Below are 26170 nucleotides of genomic sequence, written 5' to 3'. Positions count from 1 at the left end.
TGGCTTATTGTCACCACTATAAGAACGATAATTACTTGTGAGAAATATCAATTTTATAACAGAGCCAAGCACACGTCTACTCGCAGCAAAACTCAAGCGACGAAAAAAAGCTTGAATTTCCTATAAGAAAGTTAATAATAATAAATCTTTCCGCGAGAGCCTAGCATCGCTTTATATTATGCCGGGATATAATGTAGCCTAAAACTCCCATGAATAGTGTAGCTTTATACAGTGAAATAATTTATGAGACTGGTCCTGTAGTCTCACAACCTATTCATATCAACAGTGCCTATAGATCCTATTCCTACTACAGTATCTTTCTGTCACTGAGAGTGTTGTGTAGTTGGTAGATGGACTGTAGCACCATCGGACGGTCCACGATGACCAGGTCGAACTGGGTCTCTAGGCAGTATAGGAGCAGCTGGAATAAGAAAAGCATGTTATGTAAAGATAGGTAATCGGAACGATTGCTAAAGACGGCGTTTTAGAACGATTTTGAACGATAATACGTTCGTGTTATCTAAAGAAGAAGCAAGCGTCTGCAAGATTTTCATGGCATTAGAAGGGTTTTCTGTGGGAATCCCGGGATAAAATGTAGCCTAAAACACTCATGGATAGTATAGCATAGTGTAGTATTATACAGTGAATGAATTTATGAAACTGGTCCAGTAGTCTCGCAACCTATTCATATAACAGTGCCTATGGGGCCTATTCCTAATGATGTATTTTCATGTTTTTGAGAGTGTTGTGTAGTTGGTAGATGGACTGTAGGACCATCGGACGGTCCACGATGACCAGGTCGAACTGGGTCTCTAGGCAGTATAGGAGCAGCTGGGATAAGAAAAAAAATGTTAAAGACGACGTAATTAGAGCGATTCATATAGAAGACCGTTTGTGTTATATCAAGAAACAGTCTGAATTTCCTACAAGTAACTTAATAATAATAAATCTTTCAGCGCGAGTCTACAAGAAGCCTAGAAGAGTTTTCTGTGGGAATCCCGGAATATAATGTAGAATAAAACACTCATAGATAGTGTAACATTATTCAGTGAATGAATTTATGAAACCACAATCTATTCATATGAACAGTTCCTATGGAGCCTTTTCCTAAAGCGCTATCTATCTGTCACTGAGAGTGTTGTGCAGTTGGTAGATGGACTGTAGGACCATCGGACGGTCCACGATGACCAGGTCGAACTGGGTCTCAAGGCAGTATAGGAGTAGCTGGAATTGGGATATAATAAATTGTTTGAGTTTATTTTACTACGATTTATACATTTATAAGAATGATTGGTAAAAATGGGCATTTGCCATGTATTAATCAATTGCTTCTAAACAATGGAATAGCGTTGTGAGATAATAGTAACCTGTACATCAAGATTCAGCACGCTGGTACACTGAGGGTTGATTCCTCAGTGGACCAGCGTGGTTGGAAGAGGTTCAAGATAAGGAAAAGAGTTAAGATCTTGAGGATATGCACAATGGTTACATTCGAGTGAGCCAGGTGCAGACACTTAGACCCCTGCAGAGAACAGAATAGAATAGTGAATAGAATACGGGTTACAGGAGTTTTTTCAATCCATTTGGTGACCCCGACATGATAATAATTACGTGATAATAACATAAGTGAACTAGTTCTCACATCGACGGCGTGGTCGTGTATAGTGCCTATATACAGGGAGGCGCGCTGGGCCACGTACACGCTGGCGTCGTCCATGCTGGCTATGAGGTAGCAGAAGGCGGTGGCTATATACAGGGTGCGCGGGTAGTCACTCACATCGACGGCGTGGTCGTGTATAGTGCCTATATACAGGGTGGCGCGCTGGGCCACGTACACGCTGGCGTCGTCCATGCTGGCTATGAGGTAGCAGAAGGCGGTGGCTATATACAGGGTGCGCGGGTAGTCACTCACATCGACGGCGTGGTCGTGTATAGTGCCTATATACAGGGTGGCGCGCTGGGCCACGTACACGCTGGCGTCGTCCATGCTGGCTATGAGGTAGCAGAAGGCGGTGGCTAGTGCCGTCTGGAGAGGCAGGCTCGAGCGGACCGGGGAGTCGTCCATGAATCTGGAAGTTGTCGACATAGTTATTCATGCTTATTGTCATTTGATCTAAAAATCACATCTAGTGGCGTGCTTTGTGAGAGGCCTACGTCCAGCAGTGGATTGCTATAGGCTGACGATGATACTGATTGTCATTTGGACTCCGGAAACTTTTCAATTGGGGTCAAATGGGTTAAATCTAACTAGGAACACCAAAGAATGCTTGTCGCACCTATTTATACAAGTCTGCTTCATTGTCAATGTTTTTTATTACATAGAACACCGAAGAAGAAACAATACAATACACTTTTTACCCCCTTATTTATAGAAAAGTTACAGAATGTTAAAATAAAAAAGAGTACAAAAAGGCTGGCTACATGGGTAGCTTAAAGTAGGATAGCTTAAAGCAATCTCTACCAGACAACCTTTGGATGGCAGAGATATTATGAACACATTTTGAGGTAGCAAAAACAAAATAGATAAATTAACAGCATACCTGATAATAATAGTGACCCTCTCCACCGCCGTAAACCTCTGCTGAAAGTCCTGGTGATGAAACGCGTCGCGTATCATGTTACAGAAGACATCTCCGCCGCCGGACAGCGTCACACAGTGCAACAAGATGGGCACCGCCACCGAACAGATGTGCGAGTGTTGCGCGTCGCACACGTTCCATAGACTGGAGAGAGATGTTACAGTCAGTGTTAATAGAGATAAGAATCTTAATATTTTTTTTTTGGGACATCTCACACACGGTCATCCGACCCCAAGCTAGGCAGAACCTGTGTTATGGGTGTCGGACAGCTGATATATCTACACAAATACATATATAGATACTAAATATAAAAATCAACACCCAAGACCCGAGAACTGTTGGAATTGTAAACGAAAAGTCATAGTCTAGAAAAAGGAAAATACCACATACTCTATGTGTTGGCCGTCATCACTTACTTCCTGTGTATCACTGTGTATCGATTTATATGAGACTATTAAATCGAGGCTAATCTTGATAAACTAGTGGCTTTTAATAAAAACCCAATAGGTTATTGGCCCAGGACAGCTTGGCGCGTGTCATACAATAAATATTTTTGGAAAATACTAGTACAAAAATAAAATAATATCTAATTAAAAGGCCGGTTGTCAAACAGTTTTACAAATACAAACAGCAATAATGGCGAGTTCTATTACGACACCAATTAGTCTCCCTGTAGACAAACTAAAAGGGATGGAAGACTACAACCAGTGGAAATTTATGCTGAAAATGCTCCTCATGCACGAGGATCTTCACGACTGTATCGAAGGTGAGGACAGTTGTAAGGATGAGAGGAAGAAGCAAAAGGCGATGGCAAAAATATGTCTGTCAGTAGGTCCGTCTGCGTTGCAACATGTACGCAATGCAAAGACGCCTTATGAGGCCTGGAGCAACCTCCAGCGTGCATATGAGGACAAGGGGCTGTGTAGAAGACTCGGGCTGTTGAGGTCGCTGTTTGGTGTGAAGTTACAGGACAGAGATGGTATGCAGAGCTACCTAACATATATTACGGAGCTCGGGCAACAGTTGTCGGATATAGGATCAGCAATAGAGGATGAGTTCCTGGCAATAATAATGCTGAGCGGGCTATCTACAGACTTCGACCCACTAATTATGGCGCTGGAGAACTCCAATACGAAGCTGACAAGCGAGACAGTCAGGAGTAAACTTCTCCAGGAGCAGCATCGGCGTGATGGCAAGGAAGATGAAATGAATGCACTGGCGGTAAAGAGACCTTGGCTAGTGAGGTGCTTTCGTTGTAAGAAGCCTGGTCACGTGAAGAAGGACTGCCCCAATGATGAGGTCATGGAGCCTAAGGCGGGAGGAAGACGAAGTAGTGTAAAGGAAAATTCGCTACTGACGGCCTTGTCGGTGAAAGTTCAGAACGACGTATGGTACATTGACTCAGGGGCGATTCATCACATGTGCAATAACAGGCATATCATACAAGAGCTGCAATGCACCAAGAAGCTGGAAGTAAATGTTGCCAACGGAGAGAAGTTACTGACTGAGGGTATCGGCAAAGTAAAAGTATTATTGAAGACTGGTTTTAAGACTATAAGTGAAGTCTACTATATTCCTAAACTATCAGCAAATCTACTTTCAGTTAGTGAGTTAAATAGGGTTTCGTGTAGTTTTTGATAATAATTTATGTAAAATAGTTGATGAAGGTGAAGTTATTGCCACTGGTACTGGTTTCAATGGTGTTTATGAGCTTGATGTAGTTAAGTCAGGGATCGCCATGAACTCAGCATGTGTGGAGTCGGTGACTGCACAGTCTAGCGAGGTTTCAGAGATACCTGCACTAGTTTCTGAGCAGGGCGTTGAGCAGGAGTCGGTGACTGGAGAGTCTAGCGAGGTTCCGGAGGTGTCTGCGCTGGTGTCTGCGCAGGGCATTGATCACGAGTTGTGGCATAAGCGACTTGGACACCTGAATGCCAGGAGTATGAAACTGATGAAAAATGGGCTAGTCACAGGTATGGATTATCCAAATACTACTTTTAATCCATGTGTAGCTTGTATAGAAGGTAAACAGACCAGACTGCCATTTCCTAAGAAAAGTTATAGTAGGTCGTCTGTCAAACTAGGGTTGGTACATACAGACGTATGTGGACCTATGCAAGTACCATCATTTAGTGGGAAAAGGTACTTTGTTACCTTCATTGATGATTTCTCGAAGAAAACATTTATCTACTTCATGGATAGAAAGAGCGAGGTCTTTGAGAAATTTAAACTATTCAAAGCGCTTGTAGAGAATGAAACAGGTAGTAAAATCAAAACCTTGAGAAGTGACAATGGGGGCGAGTACATGTCTAATCAATTTCAGGAGTATCTGAAGAGCAGTGGGATAAAACATTAAACTACCGTCCCACATTGTAGTCAGCAGAATGGTGTGACAGAGCGGGCTAATCGCACCATAATGGATAAAGCCCGCTGCATGCTCCAGGAGGCTGGGTTGGAGAAACAGTACTGGGCGGAGGCGGCGAACACGGCTGCCGTACTCAAGAACTATACACCAACCAGAGCGGTCATGGGAACAACACCTGAAGAAAAATGGACATACAAAAAGGTGAATGTAGCACACTTACGTGTATTTGGTTGTGTAGCATATGCCATTGATGAGAAAGCCAGGAAATTGGACCCTAGATGCAAAAGGTATATTTTTGTAGGGTACTGTGAGGATAGTAAAGGGTATAGACTTGTAGATCCTGCTTTTCCAAAGAAATGTATTAAAGCCCGGCACGTCACATTCATGGAAAGTATGTTTTTGGATAAAGTAGTGTCCAATGATGACAAAAGTAAGGAGCATGATGAATTGTTAATTTTAGATTCATCTGATAACTTAGATGGTACTACACAATCTAATCCAGCACAGTCATCGACGAGAGCTTCTGAGACATCATCATGTCAGCCAGACGTCGTTGAGATGGATCAGTTGTTATCTGATGGCACAATGAATCCTCGGAGACAAACCATGTTCAGTTTGGATTCATCAGTAGAATCTGTAAATTCGGGTAACCACTCTTCGGACCCTACATATATTCCAGGATGGTCATGATGCTCCGAAGCATGGATTCGGAGGACTCGCTTGATTTTGAAGATGCTGATACGGATGGGTATGCTGGGTTTACAGCAGTTACAGAAGATGAAGACATACCGAAGACAATAGAAGAGGCTCTGGGTGGCTGCGAGTCTAAATATTGGAAGGAAGCTATACAAGATGAGTATAACTCTTTCATAGTTAATGAATGCTGGACACTGGTTGATCTGCCTTCGGGGCAAAAACCAGTAAAATGTAAATGGATATTTAGCAAAAAGAGAGACCTAAATGGAAAATTGTTAAAGTATAAAGCTCGTCTGGTGGCGAAGGGTTATACACAAAGATACGGAATTGACTATAATGAAACATTTGCACCTGTGGTTCGCTACTCAACAGTTAGAATACTGTTAGCATTAGCTGCTCAATATGGTTTAGTTATAGAGCACTTAGATGTAAAAACTGCATTTTTGCACGGGTTACTAACAGAAACTGTATATATGGAGCAACCTGAAGGTTTCATTCAAGGTGGAAGTCAAGATGGAAAGGTCAGAAAAGTATATAAGCTGAACAAAGCAATTTATGGCTTAAAACAGGCGGCGAAAGCATGGTATGAACGCATTAATGATGTTTTCACCAATAAATTGCAATTTAGTAGACTATCTTCTGAGCAATCGGTGTATATTCATAATACTGATGATGAAGTAATAATCGTAGCGCTGTATGTGGATGACATCATGATCTTTAGCTCCGAAAATTCTGAGAAAAAGAAAGTTATTAAAGAAGGGCTGATGAAAGAGTTCGTGATGCATGATTTGGGACCGGCTCATCAGGTTCTAGGTATGAAAATTGCTAGGTTACCTGATGGAAGCTACACTTTGGATCAGTCCAGCTACATAAAGAAAGTTTTAGATAAACTGCATATGACAGAATGCAAAGCAGCTAAGACTCCTATGTGTAGTGTAGGGTAGCTTCATAAAGTACATGAGTTAGTCTTGCAAATAAACTGGTTGAGTGAACAGCGTATTTTATTTACTACACTATGGAAGTTGGAATTCAACTTAAAAAGGAAGAGAACTCAGCATGTAAATATGATTATAGGAGCCTTATTGGGTGTTTAATGTACCTGTCAGTATGTTCCAGGCCAGATATTACTCATAGCATCAGCTATCTAAGCCAGTTCAATAACTGTTTTGGTGAAACTCACTGGAAAGCAGCGAAAAGAGTTCTGAGATATTTAAAAGAAACTATAGATTACAGTCTGCTATTTCAAAAGGGTGACGATTTGAAAATTACAGGTTTTACAGATGCTGATTGGGGAGGAGATCAGATGGATCGTCGGTCATATACTGGGTATGTTTTTAGTCTTGGTAGTTCAGTTATTTCGTGGGAAAGCCGAAAGCAACGGACTGTAGCGCTTTCTAGCACTGAAGCTGAGTACATGGCGGTCTCTGACTCCTGCAAGGAGGCTCTGTTCTTGCAAACATTTCTTAAAGAATGTACTGGTATTGTGTACAAAATAGATTTGTTTAATGATAATCAATCAGCACAGAAAATCTGTAAGAATGTTGTAACGCACTCGCGTACTAAACATATAGATATAAGGCATCATTATGTTAAAGAGTTGATAAGTAAGAAGGTTATTGATTTAAGTTACCTTCCTACTGAGGAAATGTTAGCAGACGTGTTAACGAAGCCATTAACTTCAGAGAAGCATTATAAGTTTGTGTCTAAATTACTTAAAACTGATTAACTTGTTTTCATATAATATGTTCTTTTGTCATATCGTTTATTTGTACTCCGTTAGTCAGTGTTAAAGTTATCTTTTAGTTTTATATAAGTTATTATATTTCGTTGAAGGCCTAGAATGTTGCTAATTTTCTTTTGTCTATTGATATGATTTTTGTTTAAGGCCTAGTGTTGGAATTGTAAACGAAAAGTCATTAAGAAAAAGGAAAATACCACATACTCTATGTGTTGGCCGTCATCACTTACTTCCTGTGTATCACTGTGTATCGATTTATATGAGACTATTAAATCGAGGCTAATCTTGATAAACTAGTGGCTTTTAATAAAAACCCAATAAATATCTGTCTTTAAACAAATATCTGCCCCAGCCGGGAATCGAACCCGGGACCTTCGGCTCAGCAGTCAGGGTCACTAACCACTACGCCATTCGGTCGCCTATATGTACTCTATAAATACTAATCTAAGAGACCATAGAGACCCTAATCAGCACTCCACAAAACATATAGTTTTACAAGCTACTACTTAAAGTCTTGTGTAGGCATACTCATCACAAAATGTCGACGCTAAAATAACGGGCAGTATAAACAGGCTTATCCAGCATTTTGATGTTACTAGTATACTTACTAGCATTTCTCACACGACAAGATATAAGCGATCGGGAGAGATGACCGTCTCAAACTCTAAACCTTTTATCGACGACACCGACATCTTTCATGAGGGATGCTCCACTCTGACTAGAACAGGATATCGGGTTGCTCTCCATCACACTCACTTGTCAATGAGCAGGTTCTCCTGGCACCAGATGAGGAACCCTCGGTGGTCGGCCAGCGCCTGCGCGTTCAGCACCAACACCTGGAGACACTGCAGCAGCTGGTACAGGATGTCGGGGCGGGAGGTGCTTTTGAGTTCCTGGTGGGGTAGATTTGGTGTTAATTGGTGTTAGTTATGTAGCATGTAAAAGAGCCAAAGAGGCGAGAAAAAGTTATGTATTTAGTATTTGAAGGATTATAGCCACATAGCCAATTGTGTGTGACGTGTGCTGGTGATTTTAATACAGCCAAAGAGGCTTTTCAAAGAGTTCTAGTAGAATAGAGAGAGTATTTAGTATTTCAAGGCCTAGGCCTATAGCCAGTTGTGTGTAACGACTATGGGACGCCAGCGTGCCTCTATAGGTTTATTAGTACATGGAATTTCACATGAGACGTCACGACAAAGGGCGACTTGACAAGCCACACTCAATACGCAGACAATTATTTTCCACAGAAGAATACTTAATGCGTACAGAAATATGTACATGTATTTGGTCTTTCAGAAACACCCTAGGCAGTGGGCGATTGTCGCTGTTCTGACTGCCTAAACCTTTCTTCACGGCGACAAACCCTAGTTCAGTTGTCTCTCAATACTATTTTGTCATCTTTACAGAGAGCGGGACACAAAATTTTAGTCTTGTCTTGTTTTACGCGTCTTTCGCCCTGCGCTAGGTATGCCGACACGCCAAGAAGAAGAAGAATTATCATACCTGCAACAACTGATGTATATACTGCAGCTCCTGAGGCAGTTCATCTATGTTGAACTGGAACTTGCCAACAGACGTGGACCAGAACTTGTTCATGTCATCTTCTGGAGGCGCGCCGTACTGGGTGTTGTGTAGGTTAGGCGTGGTCACCTGCTAGAGAGGGTATAAAATCAAAGTTAATTTACAGAGTCACTCTTATAGTTATGTACTTATGTATACGAAAAGAAAAAAGGGGAAGCCACTGCTTGGCTGGTCGTTGACAGATCAGCCTTGTTTTTTTTTGTAAAATAGGCAGATGGCTAGAATAGACAATGATTATTATTCCTCTAACCACGAGAAGCATATACATATATATGGCTTCTACTTTTCTTATCCAGACGTTTTTGTCCTGGGTTACCTACTCTTTCACTTCATTCCAGGAGATACCGACGGAGTTGAGGAGAGACGATATATGGTGGTTAATATGTAGGTAGGATATACCTACATTATTTTAACCCGTGACGCGACTATCGCTCCATTGTGGTTCTTATAAAAAGTTTTAGAAGTATGTCTTCTCTTGTATGTGTACTTATGTATAAGCGAAGTCATAACATGATATTTTTGGTATTGTGCACACACTAGGTGGAAAATTAAGTGGGTGGACGGCAGGATAGAAAAATAGACTGGCTTATTATAGCTCAGGCGGGTCAAAGTATACTCACATGGGCAGTGGCGGTGGCGGTGTCAGTGTCAGTAAGTGTCACCGAGTGCGCGGTGGCGGCGGGCGGGTCGGCTGGTAAGGCTGCGGCCACGTCCAGTTGCTCTGTGATCGTCTCCACTGTCGCCGTCATTATCTGTGACGAGGGGAGACGGTAAGAGGGGCAAGGGGCGGGTTGTATGCGGTTGGTGAGTGGAATTTGCGATTCAAAGTTGTAATTAGCAAGGGGAACCCTTCTTCTTCGTACATTGTCTAGTCTTGCATTGTCTTGCGTTTCTTGATTTAAATTAATAATTTATGTATGTGCTATATTTTATAGCTGCCTTTATTTTGACAGAATACTAAACTAAAACAGGCGTATAGTTTGTAAAAGTTGGTTTAAAAGTCAAGTTACTTTTACTGTACAAGTTGATATCGCAAATTTCACTTAACATAGCGCATTTAACCCAAGAATGTATAAAACGGGGTGCAAAATTAAACACTAGATATTATGCCTTCTTAAGCAAACCTCAGCTATAACTGTTAACTACTGATGCAAACTCAACTCGATACTATCCATCTGCAGCAAAACAAACTAGTTTTGAAAATGACAATTCTTTCTAGAAGATTCTATGTAAGGAAAATGAATTATCAGCTTATGATTAATTATGACCATAATTATGAGCATAATTTTGATATACTAATTAGAATTTTTTTAACTTTATATTAAAATTTGTTGTTCAGGTGTCTTCTGAGATTATAAAAGCTGTGGAATGTACTAGCGTAATGTTATGATTATCAAAGATGATTGAGACGAATACAGAATAATGATTCTGTTTGCCTAAAAACAGTCATCATAAACAAACCAAACCTTTTACATTTCTATGTTCGTCTCAATTTAAATTTAAAATACATGCTCTTTATTGAAAATTATACTTACCTACTTAAGATTTTATTATTATAAACTTTAAACTAATCGACTATACTAATCAGATTTGAATTAAATTAAAAAGAAACTTCATCTAGGCTACTATTTAGACACGTTATTTATACCGTTTTCAGAAGCGGTATCCTAATTTCGCGCTTCGCTACGATACGTTTAAGCTATGCATGCACAAACCCCAAGCAAACTACACAACATCATACAGCCAAAATCTACAGGTCCCAAGGAGAGAAAGAGCAGGCTATAGGCAACACTACAAGAGGGAGCGGGACAGAAAGACAGTCATACTTGCGTGTCGGCTGAGGACTTCGTCAGCGTTTGATCCGAGCCCACGTCAGTTATTAGAGACAGTTGCATGAAATGAACAAACTATACAACACTATTACATGTGACGTTGACAGGGAACGGTCGGTTGATCATCGGCGCTTGCGCATAACATAGACTTATGCCCCCTTATTATAAAACGTAGACTGAAGATAGGTCTGGTTTAAACCCGGCTTAAGACCACTGATTTGTATGAAATTCTCTGGATTCTTTGGACCGGTTCTAAACCCGAAATATCTTTAGTCTACGTTTTATAATAAGAGGGATATGGTTTAGATAAAACCACAGATAAGATTTTTGAAGTCAGACTTATGAGAAAGCTGTCAAACGATAATAAAATTGTTGAAAATCGATTGGTTTATAGCAAAGCGACGATCAACAACCGGCAAAAGTCCCAGGTAGCGTCCCACAAAGGCTATGCTAGTGAAACATTTAGGAACAGTTATGCTACAGTGCGCCAACCATGAGTTTGTTATTTTCGTATTGAGGACCAGTGCCCTCATTACAATCAGCTATGTAGATCTGAATGCGAGAAATAACACTCAGTGACAAGACTTTTTGGCTCCAGATTTTTTATTGCATTGCATTTCAAAAGTAGAAAAACGTGTAAAATTATTTCAGATATGTCTACGATAATCTGTATGAGGTTTATATTACAATGAAAAAGAAATGAAGGCAATTTGGATTGATTGCGCGAGCCGAAAAATTGAATGAGTGATGAATAAAAAATGATTTCCATAGCGATGACGAAAATGATTAACGTATGTTTTTAACCTAGTCAACTCATGGTAAACGCACGGGTCAGACGGAAGCTCGCACGCAGAATCCCCGCGGGAGTCATAAGCTACATTTGTTTAAGCTACACAAAATTAATATTTAAATTAGTTCAAACAAGGTTTAGGTTGCCTCGTTCACGTTTAAATTTAGGTTAGGTAATGTACTTTTTATAAAGTTAAAATTTAGAAAAAATATTGAACAAATAATACTTGAAAGAAAAATACATTAAAAATACTAAACTAAATGACAATCTAATAATAATCAAAACCGACAACATTAAACCAAACACTAACATCATTAATGGCCAATAAAAGTTCCACATATTTTCACTCAAGTTTAACCAAAAGACCTTCACCTCTGACTATACTTGAGTCAAAACATGTTTTTGTTACCTCCAATTTCTATTTTGAGATTAAGAATTAAGCTGCACTTAAGTAAACAGTCACCGCTCTGTCAAAATTCAAACATTCGAGGGTGCATATGCATGATAACACACCAGATATCTGATGTGTTATGCTGTGGTTGCTATGGATGCGTTTGATATCCATCAACCATATCCATCGATCCACGTAACATAGCACCTAAGCCCAGCTTAAAACCCCCATCTCAAAACCAGAAACCCGAAGCGTCCCACCTCAAAAGAAACATAAAACAACAAAGACTAACGTGCAACATAAAATGGTAATAAATGATCTCATTGGATGCGCATCATATAGGTATACATACATGGGGCATGTGGACTAACACTCCACCGACGGACGCCTTGCCGGTCTCGAGTGGATGCGCGATAGAGAGGAGCGCATCCACGGATGTGGCTGGGGTCCCGGACTTGGAACTTCGGTCTTCTTCGGACTTTTTCGGCTGGCTGTCTGACCAGCCGTCGTCTGTTGATTGCTGCGGGAAGGGAAATTCGGATATCAGAAAATTTACTCTCTTTTTATTGCTCATTACTCGAAAATTTACAAGTGGTTCGCCAAGCCTTGCTTTTGTGAAATCCAAAATAAAGAATTATACCAGGTCAACGAGGGTTTGACTGATGGAGCAGGTATTTGACAGGCTTAAACATCTGTTTTACTAGGGTCCAGTGTTTGTGATCTTGGTGCTATTCTATCGGTAGGAAATTGGAATGACTTGGTGTGATGTAGAGCTGGCTGCTCCAACAGGCAAGGATGAAAAACTGTTGTGTCTGCCCTCTACCCCAATGGAGGGTTATGGGAAGCCGATATATTAGTCTCACCTCAGAGTGCGGCTTGGGTCTCTCCGGCACCAGCTTGCGCACCAGCTCCACGGCCAGCTGGTGCCACAGCGCGGCCGCCTCGCAGTACGAACAAGCTCCTTCGGCGAGGCAGGCCGCTGGAAACGGACGAAAATATATAAGAAACTCTATAACTGTATCTAAATAATAGATAGATAGTTAGATAGATAATTCTTTATTGCACGCACAGACAGAAATTATACAAGGAAATGTAATTTAAACATAGACAGTACAGATAGAGGCCTTATTACTAATAGTAATTAATTCCAGACTACCTCGGTGTATTAGTAAAAAGCTTAAAAGAGGAAGAAAGATAATTAAGAGTTTACTACGGACGGAAGAAGCTGGATAGAAGGCCAATCACAACCGCAAGTAATTACAACTTCAGTAAGTTCGATGCAATAATTTACAGCGGTTTTTTTACAATAGATTGGCTTACATTGCGCAGGTTAATTTTGCTTGTAACTCATTTTGCTAGTATAGGTACAGTTTGAGTTGTCAAAACTAGAATTTGGCCACTGTATTACAATATTGGATGATATTTACGTCAAAAACCACTACTGTATTTACCGTGTTCGACAGTGTTGGCCTGGTTAGCCTTCAGCATGAGTCGCAGTAGCTTGGTGCTGTCGCTGCTGACAGCCGAGATGTTGAGGCGCGACCCTTGTAGCTCCATCTGGTGGTGGAAATAAGAATAATTAATTAAATCTGTAATACAAGCAGACTTACACAGATTTATGCAGGTTTGATAATGAATTTTACATCGTACACCGTATTTATTTTAGAACCTACGTGATTTTTTAGTTTCCAATCAACTGACAGGACCCACTGTATGAAAGCTAAGAATACTTTTTTTTATATTTAGGTGTATTTTGTTTATACAAGCATCTTAAATACTTATCTTATATGTTTATCTCAAATACTTTTCCCATTACATTGATCAGATCAGGTGATTCAGTATAGGTACATACCTCGCTAGACAAAAACAAAAGCGAACGCTACAACACTAGCGCTAAAAACTTTCACGTTTGGACCTCATCCGCTGCTATCTTTGCCCTCATCTTTACTTTCGTCGATTTACGTCGTTTTTTTACTGATTTCCATAGAAATACCTGCTTGAGCAGTATGTCCAGCATGAGGATGCAGCAGGTGAGGGTCTAGTGAAGAATGAATCACACCCTGTATATCAGTACCTGCTTGAGCAGTATGTCCAGCATGAGGATGCAGCAGGTGAGGGTCTAGTGAAGAATGAATCACACCCTGTATATCAGTACCTGCTTGAGCAGTATGTCCAGCATGAGGATGCAGCAGGTGAGGGTCTAGTGAAGAATGAATCACACTCTGTATATCAGTTGTTAACTGTGTTAACAGTATATTAGCGCCATCTATAAATTAGAAAGTTAACTACTTAGTTTCCTATGTAAACACAGCGTTATCTCGCAGGCTACTTCTTGCTCCATAGATCGATTATAAAGTTCCTATAAATACTGCTAGATGGCGCAGTGTCGGGGTGGTGGTAGCATATAAGCCGCTACAGGCGGAGACTCGGTCTCTTTCCATGAGACCTCGGTGTACAAGCAACAATAAACTAGTATCCAGTATCAACAACACGCGGTTTCCTTCGTATCCACGAGTCATCCCCTACACAGTACCTGCTTGAGCAGTATGTCCAGCATGAGGATGCAGCAGGTGAGGGTCTCCGGCTGCATGTCCTCGTCGAGGCGCTCCCGGTCGGCCGGGGAGCCGCTGGAGCCGTTGGTGCGGGGGACCTTTTCCACTGTGAATGGGAGGATTTGATAAGAATGAATATGGTGGGAAATTCAGTAGGTACATATGTATGGTATAATAGTGTTTAAAAAAGATCTTATTGATTGTTGATTTATTGAGTATAATAATAATTAATTAAAAAAAGGTCAGTTAGGCTTAATTCTAAGAGTAATTTCTACCGTTCAATTTAGCGAGCAGAAGAAATATTTATAACCCCCGACGGCAAAAGAGGGGTGTTATATATTATGTTTAACGTGTTTGTGTATATCACTGTTATACCGTAGCTTTCAAAAGGCTGAACAGTGAACAGATTTGTTTTGTTTTTTTAATCGATAATTTTACCCCGAGTGGTCTTTGATAGGTCTGAACACATTTACATTTTCTTTTTTAGAGTCATAGGTCAGAGGTAATGTTACCCCGAGTGCTCTTATGTTTCATGAAAATCGGTTCAGCTGTTCAAAAGTTATGCGAATGTCGGAGGTGTTTAACATTGTTTAGGTATTTGTACCTGGCGGCGGTTTGACGATTTTATCCGGCATCGTGACGACGCACTGGCTGAACATCTCGAACAACTCTTTCAGAGGGATCTTCACAGTCAGGTACGACAGCGTCTGGAACCATAACACATTTAAATGTGACAATGCTACTGAGAGTGGTCAAGTTTTTTTCCATGAAAGCCACAGGTTGTCCATGAAAGTGTACTGTGCTTGGTATGACATACGCAACTGAATAAAGAGACATTCGCGCATCAACCGTTGCATCCTTGAGGCGCCTCCTCACAATAGTATGGATTAAACGAAAGGGGGTTTCAGGCATAGATGAGTGCGGCGCGGGTTAATTGGCCAGTTTGTTCGCTACAAAGTTGTTGAGATTGTCTTGTTGTGTCACCTGCCGCCAGATGAGCGCAGGCATGGCGGTGTGCGGCTCGGGCTCTTTGTTCGCTTATTCGCTACAAAATTGACCAGATTGTCTAGTAGTGTCACCTGTAGCCAGGTGAGCGCGGGCATGGCAGTGTGCGGCGCAGGCAATGTGTTCACTTATTCGCTACAAAGTTGACCAGATTGTCTAGTTGTGTCACCTGCAGCCAGATGAGCGCGGGCATGGCGGTGTGCAGGGCGGGCTGGTTGTCCACCTATTCGCTACAAAGTTGACCAGATTGTCTAGTTGTGTCACCTGCAGCCAGATGAGCGCGGACACGGCGGTGTGTGGCGCGGACTGGATTTTCACTTGTTCGCTAGTTTCGCTACAAAGTTGACCAGATTGTCTAGTTGTGTCACCTGCAGCCAGATGAGCGCGGGCATGGCGGTGTGCGGGGAGGGCTCCTTGGTCAGTTTGTTCGCTACGAAGTCGTACATGTGATTCTCTTGAACTCCCGCCATCGCTCCGTCGGGCTCCATTATCTTTTTGATTATGTTCTGTGGAATTACAATAAGTTGAGTCATTTGTTATTGTTACTAGTATGGAATTTTATTGCAAATACGCTGTATAGAATTTCATCTGGGTTCATCCCGTCGGCAGGTCAATTTACCCGACATAATGAGCAACTTTCATTATTGTACTGTTGTATGTCTCTGAATGTCATTGATAAAAATCCATTCTCTATATAACTGTTACAGCTGAATATAGTCATATCCAGCTCTAAAGTCGTTATAGGTTACAAAATATACACCCCAGAGGTTATTGGTTTTTTTCATTGTCACATTTATAACTAGCCAACAGCCACTTCAGCTTTTACATAATTTAGGAGCTACATCCTCTATCAAATGATCCAATTCCTATAGCTATATTTCACAACTAATTGCCAGTTTCAATAACTCTATCTATCGATAACTGACAGTTACGTTTAAACAATTTTGACAGACTGTACGTTTTAAGTCTCAAAATCGTATGATAGTAACTGTCAGCTATCGATAGATAGAGTATTGAAACTGGCAGCAAAACACTGACCTTGAACAAGTCGAGGTCCTTCTCGTTGACGTGCGAGCAGATGGCGTCCATCCACTCCGGCATGATGCTGTCCCAGATCTCCTGCGTGATCACGCCGTACGGGATCAGGCAGTATAGCCTGGAAAATAATATCAATATTAGGTTTATTCAAATCCAAACGAGAAGAGACGGACGAAGACCTGTCGGCAGACCACCTGCTAGATGGTCCGATGACATCTGCAGGGGCAGTCGTTGTCTAAACGTTGAGTTATTTTCTATATATTTTATGTCACCAAAACGCTTGGAAGACGACTTATGCTATGCACATTCCCCAAGGGTTCCTAAATCCACTTTTGGATTTCATCATCATCATCAGCCTTCTATCGCCCACTGTTGGGTATAGGCCAACTTATTTATACGCCAATTTTTCCGGTCCTGTGCCGCTCTGGTCCACTGCTTTCCTGCAACCTTGCAGATGTCATCGGACCATCTAGCAGGTGGTCTGCCAACAGTTCTTCGTCCGTCTCTAGGCCACCATGGTATCATAGCACCATGACATCTCGGTAGATAGACAGATAAAGCCAAGTACGCACCGACACAGGCGCTTGTGCAGGCGCCGCAGCCGGTTGGCGGCGCACAGCTGCGGCGACAGACACGCCACGGCCGCGCGCCGGTGCCGCCCCGACAGCGCCGCCAGCCAGCGACACACGTGCATGGACTTGAGCTTCACAAGGTAGATACAGGGTGTTGCAAAAAGGGTATGCTAAGCCGAAAGAAGGTGTCACAGGGGGTTCGAAATTCGCAAAAAAAAACTCCATTGTAAAAAGTCCAACAAAGTTTCTATGGAAAATGAAATATTTTATTCGTGAATTTTCAAAGCTCCTAGAACAAAAGTGGTTCAGAATGACCCTCTGAGTCACTCCCTATCGGCTTAATATACTCTTTTTGCAACACCCTGTAGATAGATAGAGCCAAGTACCCACCGACACAGGCGCTTAACGCGCAGAACAAAAGTTGTTCAGAATGACCCCCTGAGTCACCCCCTGTCGCCCTAGTATATCCTTTTTGCAACACCCTGTAGATACATAAAGCCCTGAATCACCCCCTTTCGTCTAAATATACTCTTTTTGCAACACCCTGTAGATAGATAAAGCCCTGAATCACCCCCTTTCGTCTAAATATACTCTTTTTGCAACACCCTGTAGATAGATAAAGCCCTGAATCACCCCCTTTCGGCTTAATACACCCTTTTTGCAACCCCCTGTAGATAGCTAGAGGCAAGTACGCACCGATACAGGCGCTTGTGCAGGCGCCGCAGCCGGTTGGCGGCGCACAGCTGCGGCGACAGACACGCCACGGCCGCGCGCCGGTGCCGCCCCGACAGCGCCGCCAGCCAGCGACACACGTGCTGCGACTTGAGCTTCACAAGGTAGATACAGGGTGTTGCCAAAAGGGTATGCTAAGCCGAAAGGGAGTGATTTTTGTTACAGGGTGTTGCAAAAAGGATATGCTAAGCTGAAAAGGTGTTACTTTTGCTCTACGAGTTTTGAAAAATATTTCCTCTTTTTGCAACACCCTGTAGATAGCCAAAACCCTGAATCACCCCCTTTCGGCTTAATATACTCTTTTTACAACACCCTGTAGATTGTAGATAGATAAAGCCCTGAATCACCCCCTTTCGGCTTAATATACTCTTTTTGCAACACCCTGTAGATAGATAAAGCCCTGAATCACCCCCTTTCGGCTTAATATACCCGTTTGCAACACCCTGTAGATAGATAGAGCCCTCAATCACTCCCTTTCGGCTTATTGCAATACCCTTTTTGCAACACCCTGTAGATAGCTAGAGGCAAGTACGCACCGACACAGGCGCTTGTGCAGGCGCCGCAGCCGGTTGGCGGCGCACAGCTGCGGCGACAGACACGCCACGGCCGCGCGCCGGTGCCGCCCCGACAGCGCCGCCAGCCAGCGACACACGTGCTGCGACTTGAGCTTCACAAGGTAGATACAGGGTGTTGCCAAAAGGGTATGCTAAGCCGAAAGGGGGTGACTCAGGGCTTTATCTATCTACAGGGTGTTTCAAAAATAGTATATTAAGCCGAAAGGGGGTGATTCAGGGGGTCATTCTGATAATCGGTATCATAACCTTTTTGCAACACCCTGTAGATAGATAAAGCCCTGAATCACCCCCTGTCGCCTTAGTATACTCTTTTTGCAACACCCTGTAGATAGATAAAGCCCAGAATCACTCCTTTTCGCCTTAATACACCCTTTTCGCAACACCCTGTAGATAGCTAGAGGCAAGTACGCACCGACACAGGCGTTTGTGCAGGCGCCGCAGCCGGTTGGCGGCGCACAGCTGCGGCGACAGACACGCCACGGCCGCGCGCCGGTGCCGCCCCGACAGCGCCGCCAGCCAGCGACACACGTGCATGGATTTCAGCTTCTCAACTTGGTCGGCTAGCTCGCCTGAAAGGGAAAGGGAACAATTATTTAAACAATTTTAACAAAAATTATAGATGTCTTAAATGATTCTAGAAAGGAATCTTTCTTGGTCGGAAAGTACGAGTATCATTCACTTTCATGCCCCTTTTACGTAACATTCAAAAAGTAGTTCGAAAGTAGAACTAATGATGAGCAAATTTTATTCTGCCAAAGTCTGTATGTATAAACTAAGAAATGGATTTTCATGAAATTTGGTATGCTGGAGTCCTGTGTAACACATTGGGTACTTTTTATCTCGGAAAACCAACTGGAAAACTTACCAGGCAAATTTAATCTCGTGGGCTACAGGTAGTACAGAATACAGATTTTTGTAGTTTGTTTACTATAAAAAGTCAGTCACCAAACTGCCGATCGCGTGCGGGCACCCTAAGCCTACTAACCAGAGTACGAGTAGGAGGTGGTGTGGAACCAGCGGAGCAGGCCGGAGATGAGCCGCTGGAGCATCGCGTCCGGCGTGTACATAATACATATGAACAGCGCCCATGGCGGTCGGTAGAAGAACTAAAATTTTCCTACAAAATTCATCGAGTAACTTTACTTCACGTTGACGGTGAAAATGTATGCTACGGGTCACTCAAGGGTTCTAGCTGAAAACCAGCGCTATGGTGTAGTATACCAGTCATAGCATCAAGCTGAGCTAGAATCCATTTCGGCACCGAGAAGCAACATTCATGCAATGTTTTTTTTATTTTATTATTTATTACTTTTTAACCTTTGCTTTTCTGGACACTTCCGTGCTTCGGACGGCACGTTAAGCCGTGGGTCCCGGTTGCTAATTCGGCAGCAGTCGTTAAGCCTAGTCAGAGGCCTTCGGGCGGCTTGAAAACATCTGACAGTCGGGTTGCCCACTTACCCGACAACTCTCTCAGCACAAGCTTGCTTGTGTTGGGGTCCACCAACCCGCACTTGGCCAGCGTGGTGGACTAGGTCTAAACCCTTCCTTCACTGGAAGGAGACCCGTGCCCCAGCAGTGGGGACGTAATGGGTCGTGATGATGATGATGAACCTTTTCTTGTAAATGCAGGTATGTGTTGTTTCTGTATGTTAGAAATAAACGAATTTTCTAAATGAATTCTAATACTAACCGGTGTAAGAGTAGGAGGTGGTGTGGAACCAGCGGAACAGGCCGGAGATGAGCCGCTGGAGCATCTCGTCCGGCGTGTCCGGCACCGGCGTGCACAGACCCACCATCAGCCACACGCCGTATCTGTAATTAAATATAGTTCAGCATTAACATAGAAGCCAGACAGGGATCGTATAAAATCACTTAGAAATGAAAAGAGTTTTGTCTACAAAGCTTAAGTTACTTATTTCTTTATTATTATACTGGCTTGCTATCCTAAACTCGCGGCAAACCTCGCTGCCTACCCTACACGGTGCTTGCCTACCCATCGAGAGGCTGGCCAACCTGCCCAGCATCTGTCATTCCTGCACCAACATAGGGTCGGGCATCTCAGTCAGCAGTACCACCGCATTGCCTACCCACCTAGCACCTAGCCTACCCTGCTTGCCTACCTGCCCAGCAGCTGCCTGTCCTCCACAGAGATGGGGTCGGGCACCTCAGTGCGCGGTATAGCGCCGGTTTCAGCTGTCCACATGCTGTCTGGACACTCCATGTTAATGGGCTTCGCTTCTTTTAGCAGACTGGAATAGAATAGAGGTGATGGAAGATTAGTCGTCAAATTCATTGAAATTTTCAACAAGGTTAAAATTGACATTAATTAAACATACGAGTGTCGACTTTATACGTCAGTCAAAAAGTTGATATGCGTAATATCATATCGTTAATTTTAAACCTATTTTAAAGTGTCAAAAAGCTATTTACATATACAGGGTGTCCCAAAAGTCAACGTCATCCCTTAAAGGGCTGATAGGTCAGCTCATGAGAGGCCAGAATATCACAATATGGCCTTAGTAAAAACTCGATAATTTTCGAGATATTGACACTTTTATAAATTTGCTGAAAATCGACACCCTGGATCAGTTTTTTGCGTGCCGCCGGTACAAAAATAGAAAGTGTAAGGGGTTCGGGTAGAAATGAAAATCAAGATCTACTAAAACAAAGATATGTATATTATCGTTCACCAATTAAACATATAACATACAGCTGTCAACAAGGAAACTATAGACTAACCCCCTTATTCATAGAGAAGTTACAATACGTTTTAACTAATAAACTGTTTTGTCCCTCTCTGTCAAAGAACAAATGGTTCTTTGTTGGAGAGGGACAAAACAGTTTATTAGTTAAAACGTTTTGTAACTTCTCTATGAATAAGGGGGTAATACTAGTAATACTAACTCTAAATAGTATAGGCGGGGTGAGTGCGTAGCGTTAGCAGGAGTAGGTATTAAATGCAAACAATTACAGTTCAGTCCAGGTTTGTATATTGAACAAGCACACACAAAGTCTATATAATTTAGAAGGAGAATGCACAAGCCAACAACACAGCAGAGATAGAAAGTTATAGCACTTAGGTATAAAGCATAGGCTAGTAAATAAGCAAGCTAGGTACACAGCGGAAAGATCGCGTAAACATAAGCAATAGCGGGCTAGCGTAAAGCGGCACAGGCTTCGCGTCGGAGTTGAGATTTCGACTGGCGGCGGCGGCGCACGGCACGGGCCGCGGAGGGCGCGCGAGGTTGCGCGGGCGCGCGGGGCAGGGAACCTGCCTCCGGACCGGTATCGGCGGCCGCTCGACTTGACCAACAAATAACCTACGGATAAAATATTTTGTGCGTTCTCGATGTATCACGACAATTTATCCGTCGGGCACGATACGTTTGGTGTTATATGATTGTGTGCTGTGTATGAACTTAGAATTAATGTTAGTAGGTATTGTTAGTGTATTTAATAATAACAACTATACTAAATTAAACTTACATAAATATTAACTAGTGTGTAAGATGTATATATTGTAAATATTATACGTAATACAATGTAGGTATAAGTGTAGGTACATACGGTACAGTGTAAATAGATAAGAATAGGTGAAATACAATATGTACCTAAACAATGTATGAAAATACAATTCAGTTCAACTGAAAATACAGTGAATGTATAAATGTAGGTAATAAAATAGGGAAGATACCTACAATAGCTTGGTTTATTATAATACCTAATCCCTACACTATAACTCAAATAGTAAGCCTTGCAAAATTATTAAGCCATTGAAATAGCGAGTTAACAAAATATAGCACGTTGACAAAATATAGCAGTTTAACAAAATATAGCAACTTAGCAAAAAATAGCAACTTAGCAGTAAGCTATGAAAATGAAATTAAATGCAAGCTTGTGAAGCAATGAATATGATTTGACAGAACAATAAAATGAAATCAAATGGTTACTTGTTTATACACAATAAAAGTTATTACTGTAACGCGAATATTCGATGTAAATAATCTCAGAGAATTAACTAGGTATGATTTCTTTCAGTTAACTTTAAATGCAATACCTAACTGAATATAATAATTTGAAAACCAACTTGAAACATTATGTATTTACTGAATATAAAACAAAATATTGTTTACGGAAAGCGTAAATTACATAAGTACCTACTGTTAAGAGAGAAGATAAAGAAATACCTACAATGCGCGTAATAATCTAATAATCTGTATATGAGCCAAAGCGGAATGTAAACAAGTTAACTAAACGAAAGCGAAGCTTGTAATTATATAAAGCAAAGTACTGCTATTGCTAAAATAATCTATCATACAGCGATAAGCGCTAATTAAAAGAAATAAGCCTAACTAGGAGTATAGTGACAATACGGTAAGATCCGCTGCAGATGCAAACTGACTGTCACAATACCCGTGAACCGTGTTAGCACGAGAAGTTGTACCGAATTGTGCTCGGTAGCGACCGCTCATGTAAGACGACTGGCCGCTGGAGCCGGCCGCGGCCCTTATATACCGGAGCGACGAGCGTGGGGGCGAGGCGCGTAGGTACGGTGGATGCGTAGCGGTGACTCATGATGCGACTCGATGGTGTCGCGCGCGGATGGTATGAATTAGGTGTGTTACAGTCTCCCCCTCTGTCTCCGAAGACGTCCCGACGAGGAAGACAGATTGAAGGTTGTTGGTTCCTCTTCATCTTGACTTATTGCCAGCACCATCTGAAGACGAGGTGACTGGATTCTGCGTTCGTGGATGACCCCTTTGGCGGATGGGTCGGCTGGCTGCAGTAGTGGCGCAGCTGATGGTCCACGAAGTGAACGCAGCACAGTACAGGCCCACGACTTTGTTATGAGCATGGGATCTGTAATTGGAGAATAACTTGTTGAATCTGATAAATCAGAAAAGGCCCCTCATGAAATGGGACTAAACTTTGCAAGCAACTTGAGCAGAAGTGATGAAAAACGACCATGAAAGATCAGCAATGAGGCGTATGCTTTATGGTGATTGAAGGTATGTGTACTCGATCTCCCCCTGCACTGATGCTTCTCTATCGACACAAAATCTGCACTTGGCTTTGTTTGCAGTGAGATTGTATTCTTTCAGTCTGCCAAAGACCTCTTGCAAGTCTTTCAGGTGTTGCTGGAATGTGGGTGAAAGGCACACTAAGCAATCCAAGCTAACCACCAGATGGATGTGACTTAAAGAGATACGGAATTTATCCATTAGTCTCTGGATTGTAGATGGCGCATTTCGCAATCCTAAGGGCATCCTCAGGAACTTGAACATCCCAAAAGGGGTGATGAAGGTTGTCTTGATTTGATCCTCTTCTCGAAGTGCTAGTTGCCAGTGGTGCACGCTCGAACGTAAATCTATGGTAGTCATATAAGGCATTTGTCTGGCATCATGTAGTAGTTGTTGGTCGAGTTTAGGCAGTGGATAGATATCTGGAATAGTTACTGCGTTCAACTGACGATAATCGATGCATACTCTGATGTCTCCTCCTTTCTTCGATACCATAACGGCTGGGGCTGACCATGGCGAAGCACACGGTTCAATAATCTTCTCGGACAACATCTTATCAATTTCAGCCTTCAGTGACTGAACTTCAGCAGGCGAAAACTTATAAGGAACTGCAGATATGGGCAAGTGGGTCCCTGTATCGATTACAAGTTCAGCCTGAGTTGATGGCTTCTGATTTGGAATGAAAACGTCTTCGTTTTGCTGCAGAAAGCGTTTCATTATCGGAAGTTGATCTTCTGTCATTGCGCTGTTCTCTGTAGAAATATCCATTGATGATATATCGGTAGAAGGAAACAGCGATTCGGAATGAGGGGATAGGACGACGTTCTGTTCTTCAATGTTCCTACATGCATCGGCATACAAACTATCCATGACAGGAGAGTGGCCATCGAACAGTACTATGCGCTGTTTCTTAGGTGGTGAAGACAGGTCGATCGGAATGAGTGGCCCATAAGGTTTTTCTTTCCTCTCTGATAGGAAGCCTGCGGGCGCTGCTCCAAGAAGATCCATTGGTGGTATGGATGCTTGCTCTGAGTGCAAAGTATCGTAACTTCTGTGGACGCTGGTTACTTCAGGTAATGGTCCAAACGATGACATAGTACGGCTATCCGTAGCACTTGACTCAGGTAATTGTGGGGACTTCAAGTAGTCCGGTGTATACTGTAATGGAGATAACAGGTCCGGTATGGCAGTATCAGTCCTTATAATACCCATGACCATGTCCATATCATCATCTTCTTCATCCAGTTCATACACTTTATTGGGTTCTTCATCGAAAGTGAATGTCATCTGTGGTAGATTCAGCACCATCCTGGCCTCTTGAATGAATCCAACTCCAAGCAGTGTCCTATTGTCTCTTGAGTTAGGAAAAATGATAAAGGATGTTGGGATAACTTTACCATAAATCGTGACAGGAGCTTTGACGGTAAGTATTCTTTGGTGTTTAGCAATACCATCTGCAAGGGTTATATACATGACTTCCTCTTTGAACGCATACCCATTCTTCTCTAGACATTTGTAAAGGCTGTAGGATGCAACGCTGGATTTTGCACAGGTGTCCACATGCGCTTTACCTTTGACTCCACCAATCTTGACAGTAACCACTGGACGCAGGTGTACTTCAGTTTGGGAATGGAGGGAACAGAAACTTATATCATTCATGACGGTTTCTTTCTTCTTTTGGCAACACTTCGTGCAACGGCTTCGAACGACACCGGGTTCTCCACACCCGTAACACGAAAATGTCGGCTTATTCAGGGGAGCAGTTTCAGCAACAGCAGCATTCTGTGTCTCAGAATGAGGTACTCGTTGTCCCATTTCATCAGCTCTGAGTCGTTTGCGACATATCTCATACGTATGCCCAAATGATCTGCAAAAATTACAACGAGAACGCGTTTTCTTCTGCTTGTAATCTTGCTTCGATTCGACTGTACTGGCATTATCTCTCTCTGACAGATTCCTTTCGATATCTCTTGCCTTCATAAGGAGCTCATCGAATGAGGAAATGCTGTTGCGTGATATCTTTTCACGAATCTCGAACCGTATCTGTCCAAATACCAAATCAATTTGTTGTTGATCGGAATGGGTCGGTTTCGGTAACTGTGCTAACAATGCACGTTTTTCTGCTACAAAAATTTCTGTAGGCGTTTGCGAGTCCTGCTTGATTTCGATGATCTCTTGGTAGATCTTATAGGCAATCTTCTTTGGCGCAAATGTGCTACGTAAACGATCCGTGAAATCTTTCCATGTTAGGACGTTATCTTTACTACCTTGCCACCAAATTGCTGCATCGTCAGTCAATATAAGTGGGAGGCCTGCCAGCGCAAGTGCATCATCCAACTTTTCTACTTCTTTGAAAGTGTTGACGGCGGCCAAAAATGACTCAACCTGGGATGATTCTCTTATTCCTGAAAACCTGGCAGTGCAACTCGTGAAGGTCTTCGATGTTCTGGTAGGACTGGCGCTTGAAATGCCGGTCATCACAGTAGTTAGGAGTTCTTTAAACTGAGTATCTGACATGCTAATGCTCGATTTTGGCTTTTCATCGGCTTTCTGAGCCATCCTAGCTACTCGTACTGGTAAAGGCCTAAGTTTCTCGAGTGACAGCCCCACGTTGGGCGCCAATTTGTAAGGGGTTCGGGTAGAAATGAAAATCAAGATCTACTAAAACAAAGATATGTATATTATCGTTCACCAATTAAACAT

General features: G+C 42.4%; 1 protein-coding gene across 1 annotated transcript in view; it reads right to left on the bottom strand.

Annotated features, from left to right (window-relative positions):
• LOC105385038 (protein unc-79 homolog) overlaps nt 1–26170 on the bottom strand; it is a 76497-nt gene that overhangs the window by 36356 nt on the left and 13971 nt on the right. The window contains exons 12-28 of the mRNA XM_048622271.1: nt 20567–20695; nt 20137–20258; nt 18863–19015; nt 17031–17048; nt 16568–16692; nt 15898–16035; nt 15129–15231; nt 14506–14630; nt 13424–13529; nt 12836–12951; nt 12325–12492; nt 10786–10866; nt 9580–9711; nt 8882–9028; nt 8135–8271; nt 2541–2723; nt 1913–2069 (exon numbers count right to left, since the gene is read on the bottom strand). Coding sequence (XP_048478228.1) covers nt 1913–2069; nt 2541–2723; nt 8135–8271; nt 8882–9028; nt 9580–9711; nt 10786–10866; nt 12325–12492; nt 12836–12951; nt 13424–13529; nt 14506–14630; nt 15129–15231; nt 15898–16035; nt 16568–16692; nt 17031–17048; nt 18863–19015; nt 20137–20258; nt 20567–20695 — 2140 coding nt within the window. The remainder of the gene's footprint in view (nt 1–1912; nt 2070–2540; nt 2724–8134; nt 8272–8881; nt 9029–9579; nt 9712–10785; nt 10867–12324; nt 12493–12835; nt 12952–13423; nt 13530–14505; nt 14631–15128; nt 15232–15897; nt 16036–16567; nt 16693–17030; nt 17049–18862; nt 19016–20136; nt 20259–20566; nt 20696–26170) is intronic.

This window comes from Plutella xylostella, chromosome 7, assembly GCF_932276165.1.
Source record: "Plutella xylostella chromosome 7, ilPluXylo3.1, whole genome shotgun sequence".
NCBI classification, from domain to species: Eukaryota; Metazoa; Arthropoda; class Insecta; order Lepidoptera; family Plutellidae; genus Plutella; species Plutella xylostella.
Note: the sequence above shows the minus strand (reverse complement) of the source record. Positions and strands in the feature narration are given on the sequence as shown.